Genomic DNA, 6,839 nt, shown 5'->3' with positions numbered 1-6,839 from the left:
AATGATATTTTCAGATTCAGCTATAACGTGACTTTAAAGGTCGCTAAACGTTCATTATGGCAGCTTGATTTTGAAATGGTGACCGGAATTTGTGTTTTTGTCATAACTTGTGGGAATAGTTAATTGCCAATGAAGTAAAGATGAAATATTGGAGAAAAAGTGAGGAGATGCCTAATTTTTTTTGCATTAAATTGATGGAAAATCATGTAGAAATGTGTTTTGTCAGTGAATGTTGTCAGCACATGTGTTCTCTGTATCTGGAGTGTGGTTATTGACAGCCTACCCAACCCACAGACGATTTCTTTCACATTTGTCTGAGACATTTTTGAGACTTTGGCTCCCCGACTATTAATCTACCTCTACCTCCAGATGAGCGACCATCACTCAACTTAATATGACACATCAAGGTCATGACCCACATATCCAGGGTCAATACTGAAGCGGCATGTTTTTATAGACTTAACATGCAGTTTGTCTTATGTAAGCACAACCACTTTGGTGTAGTCACCAAATACATTATTTCCCTCTATATGAGGCAGCTTCTTGTATATTTGAAGTAGACTGTACACTCTTTATTTATGACTTTTCAGTTCGACATCATTGAGGTTTCATTGATGCTCATGTTTGATTATTTTTCTGCAGAAGGTATTTTTCCTCTGCACCAGAGGTATGTGGCAAAACAAGAAGGACAAAAAGCCTTGATGGCCTGGCATTCAGAGATAAATGAGAGAATAACAACCATTGCACCCTCTTTCTCATCGCTCTGTGCCAAAATATTTTGGCAGAGCGATCAGAAAGGAGTTCAATAAGTTCAATCATGGGCAGGTTCAGTGTGATTGACTGCTTCTGCCTGTTCCAGTTCATTTAAATACAGTTCCTATACTGTAGAAAGTCATGATACCCTTTTGAAAAAGTCTCCACCTGACATCAGTTGTGGTGACTTTGATTTTACTTCAGAATAAAATCAGCTGTTCCTTGAGGATTTCCCTCCTAGTAGTGCATGGTAACACAAATAATTCACCATGGTTGGAAAGATGCTTTCAAAAGAGCTCTGGGATAAAGTTGTGGATAGGCACAAGTTAGGAGATGGATATAAAAAGATTTCAAAGGCTCCAAGTATCCCTCTGAGCACCGTTCAGAGTATTGTCCAGAAGTGGAAGGCATATGGCTCCACCCAAACCTCGCCTAGATCGGGCCGCCCCTCCAAACTGGATGACCGAGCCAGGAAAAGATTGATCAGGGAAGCTACCAAGAGGCCCATGGTGACCTTGAAGGAGTTACAAGTCTTAATGGCAGAGATTAGTCGATCTGTAACCAAACACAGCACACCACCCAAAACACACCATCCCTACAGTGAAGCCTGGTGGTGGCAGCATTGTGTTGTGGGCTTGTTTCTCTTCAGCAGGGACTGAGCAGTTGTTCAGGATTGAAGAGCAAATGGATGATGCAAAGTACACCACATTTTTGAGGAAAACCCTTGTCCCTCTGTTAGACACTTGAAAATGTGAAAAACACACCACCACAAAAGCAACACAGTGGCTAAAGGACAGAAAGGTGGATGTCCTAGAGTGGCCCAGTCAGAGCCCTGACCTGAATCCTGCAGAACATCTGTGGATGGACTTGAAGAGTGGAGTCCATCTCGCCACAGGAGGTGCACAAAACCGGTAGAGACAGATCACTTGAATGTTGTAAGGCAAAACATGTAAATTACGCTGGAAACATAAACATGTACTATCACTCCAGGCTGTAAACCACAAAAAGTGACTATTTCAAAAGGCAATCATGACTTTCTATAGGCACTGTCAGTCCTCCCTGCTGACCTGACATCAAGACATGCACCCACCACAGCTGTCATACGTTATATTAACGTACCCAAATCACAGGTGTTATATTAACACCCCCCCCCCCCCCCCCCCCCTTTTCACTGGACACTTTAACTTGCACACTACCACCTGCACTGGTCATACAAATACACTCACTTATATTTCAATTATATAATTCAATGCCATATGTTTAGTTTGCTTGTGTTCATGGTTATATTTATGTAGGCACTGTCAAATCAAGTCAAATTCCTTGCAATAAAAATTGCCTGGCAATAAACCTGATTCAGATTCTGTTACTTAAAATATTTAGGTTCATTTGCAACACTGTAGCACAGCAGCAGGCTTAATGTCCATTTATAAAAAGGAAACTGGTGGCAGCATGTTGTTTATTTCACTCAAATGCAGACTTTTATTTAACTTTTAAATTCACAAACACAAAGACCATTCATCATTTACCCTAGAACTATGTGTTTTGTTTGAACTGTTCCTTCACACTACTATATAAGTTTGATTTTGCATTAGCCCAGTCTAGTGTCAGAATATGCATACATGATATTTTCTGTATTTACAAGAACAGGATTCAGTTTGTGGGTTTCAGCAGTTTTGTTGAATATGAATGTATGAATGAATTTCTATTTTCGTGTCTGGTCATGTCACCATGACCCATCCCATACAGGATTATACACACACCTAAATATATACAACAAAAACAAAGTCTTCCGGTTCTAATATGTGTATTTTTTACCGTCCTGGATCATTTACAAAAAGATTTTTTTCAGTTCACGCTCACAGAAGGACTCATTTCCAGTCCATCAAAGATAATTCATCAAATATATAAACATAGAAATGCATCATATGGAAGCATTAACATGGTCCTTTTCCAGTGTCCGTGCCTACAGCGATGTTGCTTTAAAGTGAAAGAAATCACAACAAACACATTTAGATTGAGCAGAAGCCCTTTTCAAAAAAGTATCACAGCTGAACAGTATGTCCACACGTGTACTAACTAACACAAGCAAGCTTCACTCTGCGTCTGCCAGAGCCTGAAAACAGCCTGAAAAGTAAAAGAAGTAACTGTCTGCTTGAAGTTGCTCCTGAAACCTGATTCACAATATCAGAACAGACAGGTTTGTTGGTTCAGTATCACACTTCTTCACCAGTTGACTTCATTCTTCTTTACTTGTCTTTCTATAAGTGGAAAAGGGGGAGAGTTATTATTGAGAGGAAAGCAGCAAAGCACCCAGGAGCAGCTCCAGGGTTAAGTAAAGACCTCCTTAATTATACATTATAGTAGTATAGTAAAAAGTAACATTACCTTGTCTTGTTGGCGAGCCTCATCTGAGCCTGTGTGCAGCAAAAAGACGATTGAAAATGAAATATCTTTATGTAACCAGAGGCATTCAGCATTCATCCGTTACATTTGAAACCCTTTTTTGTCAAACATGTTATGAAATGTATCTAAGTATGTTTTTTATCTTATATCCAAATGGTGAGATAGTATCAATCATTCATGGAGTTTAAAATGATTAAATGGGTGCACACAATGATTAAATGTAATCATTATCAGCATTTAAGACATTTTCTTCTGGATTGTTTGTTACCTGAGCCGGTGAAGGTCCAAGAGACGAACTTAATAAGACCGTAGAGCACAAGCGCCACACCGACCATCGCCATTGAGTCCTCAAATGAGGGAGTACTGAACCCTGAAAAGACAAAGCACAGAATTTAAGTTTTCATTGATCTGACTTGCATCTTTGTTGTCAAGCTTGAAGAAAATAAATTATTTAACCTTTAACATTAAGACTGAAAAGGTCCCACATTGTAAAAAGTGAAATTCCTGGTCTTTTAATTATAAAGCTGGTCAAGGTGCTATATAAACTCTGTGAAAGTATCAAAACAATAAATCCACAGAGAAATACACACAACCCGTACTCAGAAACTCCAAAGGGTTATCTTATTATCTTACCTTATGGAAAAGTTCACACACACATAGTCGCCACGAGAGCTTACTGAATGTCTTAAACAATAAACTTCTTCCACATTACCAATGACATTGAGAGTTGCGCTGGCCCGTCGTGTGCCTCCAAGATGGACAGCCACGCAGGTGACCTCCCCTCCTCTGCCCAGGTCCATCTTAGTTGTGTCAAGCTCCAGCCGGGTGCTCTGGCTAAAGGTCCCATCCCAGGCCTGCTTGTGTCCCGTTACGCTGCCTGATCCCAGAGGCCTGGACTTCCCTTCGGCGTCTTTAAACTCCCAGCTCAGTTCCAGGGAGAGGGGTGCAAAGCCGGACGCCTCGCACTGGACGGTCAAAGTCTGTCCAGGAACAGCGAGGGGCAGAGAGGACGGGTGGATGGAGAGGGACGGAGGTTCTGGGAATATGAAGCAAAGAGTGGAGGAGCAAAGAAAAGACAGTTGGAGCAAGTTCATCATTTCTACCGGAAGAATTTTTTTGTTTCAGTGTCGTTTGACAGACTTAATGTAATGCTTCAGAGAGCAAACGTGAGTTCCAGGGTTAAAACAACATAATGCTTTCCCTCACCAACAATCTCAAGCTCCACTGCCACCTGAGCCACAAGGTACGGCAGATACACTGTACAAATGTACATCCCGGAGTGACGCACTTTAGCCTCCTGCAGGATCAGTGATGCATTTCCTTTCTCGTGCAAACCCTTAAAATCCAGCGTGGCACCTTCCTCTTGTGTATCGGCCAAGCGATCCGTCTTGCCGTCGTAGCCCAGAACTAGCCGTCCGTTGCCTCTGAACTGGTAGCGCCATTCTACGGCAAAACCTGATCCGGAGAGAGGCGAGGAGGGGTCAACCCAGAAGCCGCAATCCAGCAGCACAGGTTCCCCGAGTCTGGATTGCACTGAGACAGTTTTACTGGTCACACTGAGGATGACTGAGGAGACACACAGTGAGGAGGAGAGTCAATCTATCACGTGTGCTTAAGGAAAGTATAACTTAAACATCTTAAATATGGATTTGTGTGTATTTCTAAGAGGTGAACCTTAGTGACAGTCATCATTTGGTCACAATAAACCATTACCATTGTGCTCTTTGGTTGCCGTGGGGGCACGCATGATAGTGGAAATGGCAATCTCTCTGTTGAGGCCTTGATGGGCAGTTGAAAACCAATCAGCCTGCAGGTATATGGGGCTTAAGGCGGAGTCTGTGAGTGGAGCGACCCATTTGAGGGTGGAGGGCTGCGGCAGGAAGGGGTTAATCTCACACTGGGGCTTATTGACCGAGCCCCTGGGAGGGTTCAGAGAGCGGTGGCAGAGCGTGGCAGCTGGGTCTGAGAAAAGAGGGGAAACAGAAACACACACACAATAGCTATTTTAAGGGTATCCTCATCCTGGGATCAGCCCAAGAAGTTTGTGAATGCATTTAATTCAGAGACATGATGAAAGAGTGCAGGGGAGCTCAGGTTTAATAACACTTATAAATGTATTATAGGACTGCTGACTCTAATGTAATGCGGTTCCTAAACTGCTAACTACACATAATGAACAGCAGACAGTATGGACCAACACATGCACACAAAATGATACCTTACATAGAGAATGCACTCACTCCTACACCACACATCCTGTTCAGTGTTTCATTTTGAACTAACCAGTAATGAAGTAAACTCTGTCGGGGTTGATGTCGGGTGGAGCCTGTTGGATCTCTGCTCTGTGGGTGTGTGCATCTGTTATGATGTGAAGTAGGGACTTTTCCTGGCTCGTAGATGCAGTTAAACCTCCGCCTCGACCTGTTTTCTCCTGCACAAACCAGCACTCCAACACTGGACATCTGCCGCTGCAGGCTTTGGACAAATTCAACAAGGAATGAACCATTGAGCATTGAGCATAATAGCACAATTACACTATATTCTGATATTGTAGTCCATAGCTGTTTGTACACCTCATTGGCAACCTGCTAACATCCTTAATATTTACCCATGAATCCTAACTGTGTGTCTTCAAAACACCAAAACAAGATGAATCTACCATAGTTACATTAAACACAGCATGTTGCAGCACTAAATGCCATAGGGAATACAAAATATACAAGGAATGAAAAGCATTGAGTGTAACATTGTACACACTGTACAGCCTTGCAGGAATTAAACCCCCCTGACAGATAAAAAAAAAAAACAGAACAAAAGTAAAACTGTTATTGTCTTTAGGGAGCAAAAGGTGTTTCTTGCTTTCATTTTTAGTTTCCTGCTCTTTCATGTCAGTGTTTGACAAGAATTCTGACAAAATTGTAAATGATACCACGAGGGAGTTCTGTTCCCATTTAGTTCTCTCTATGTTTTGTCATGCGTATGTTTCTTAGTTGTGTTAATTTCATTTATTAACCGGTAATTAACTGAAGAAGAGAGAAGAAGACATGCTGCTGGTGTGATAGTTTGGGCCATGAGAGTGCGCTGCTGCACTGAACGGTCCAAACCAAACCCCCTCAAGAAAATAGGCAATTCATCACAATACATGTTAGAATTAAAAGTTTACGATGAATACGGAATAACTTTTGACATTAAATGACGTAACTGGGTATTCTGTTAAATTCGGCACGGGTTTCACATTACAATAGCCTTGAGAAAGTTAATGTTAGACTCGTTTTGTACACTGATCCTCTAAAGGAGAATTATGATGCAGACAGCTGTTTTCATTAATCACTCTAAAATAGGCTTCATACAAAGTGCATTCATGTATACTCTAAAATCTGAGGAGTTTGGGTTTACTACTTAATCAAAGGAGGAAAAGACACAGCATATAAGTAATTAACGCCAGCTTACATTTAATTAAGCAGAAGACAGCAACCAGGGACAGTTTGTAGATTGTAGAGAAGTCAGTCATCTTCGGGTTGCTGTCGGGTACAGGTGCGTTTTGCTGCTATATCACGAACAAACTAGAGTTTAGGTCGTTGGTTTTCCCCTTCGTCTCCGGGTTCATTTTACTTTCACTTTCACCACGAAGAGAAAAAAAACACAAATTCCGGTCACCGTTTCAAAATAAAGCTGCCATAATG

At 41.6% G+C, this 6,839-nt stretch overlaps 1 protein-coding gene across 1 annotated transcript; it reads right to left on the bottom strand.

Moving 5' to 3' along the window:
* Positions 1 to 2,229: 2,229 nt before the first annotated feature.
* Positions 2,230 to 6,767, bottom strand: LOC310955832 (tapasin-like). The gene is made up of 8 exons (XM_083925890.1): positions 6,607 to 6,767; positions 5,440 to 5,631; positions 4,870 to 5,118; positions 4,363 to 4,722; positions 3,869 to 4,192; positions 3,425 to 3,526; positions 3,139 to 3,167; positions 2,230 to 3,011 (listed from the first exon to the last, which is right to left on the bottom strand). The coding sequence occupies exons 1-8, from the start codon at positions 6,665 to 6,667 to the stop codon at positions 3,000 to 3,002; spliced, it is 1,329 nt and encodes a 442-aa protein (XP_083782016.1). The 5' UTR covers positions 6,668 to 6,767; the 3' UTR covers positions 2,230 to 2,999.
* Between the last annotated feature and the right edge of the window lie 72 nt (positions 6,768 to 6,839).

Source organism: Echiichthys vipera (genome assembly GCF_963691815.1).
Source record: "Echiichthys vipera genome assembly, chromosome: 13".
NCBI classification, from domain to species: Eukaryota; Metazoa; Chordata; class Actinopteri; order Perciformes; family Trachinidae; genus Echiichthys; species Echiichthys vipera.
This window is presented reverse-complemented; position numbering and strand designations above follow the sequence as displayed.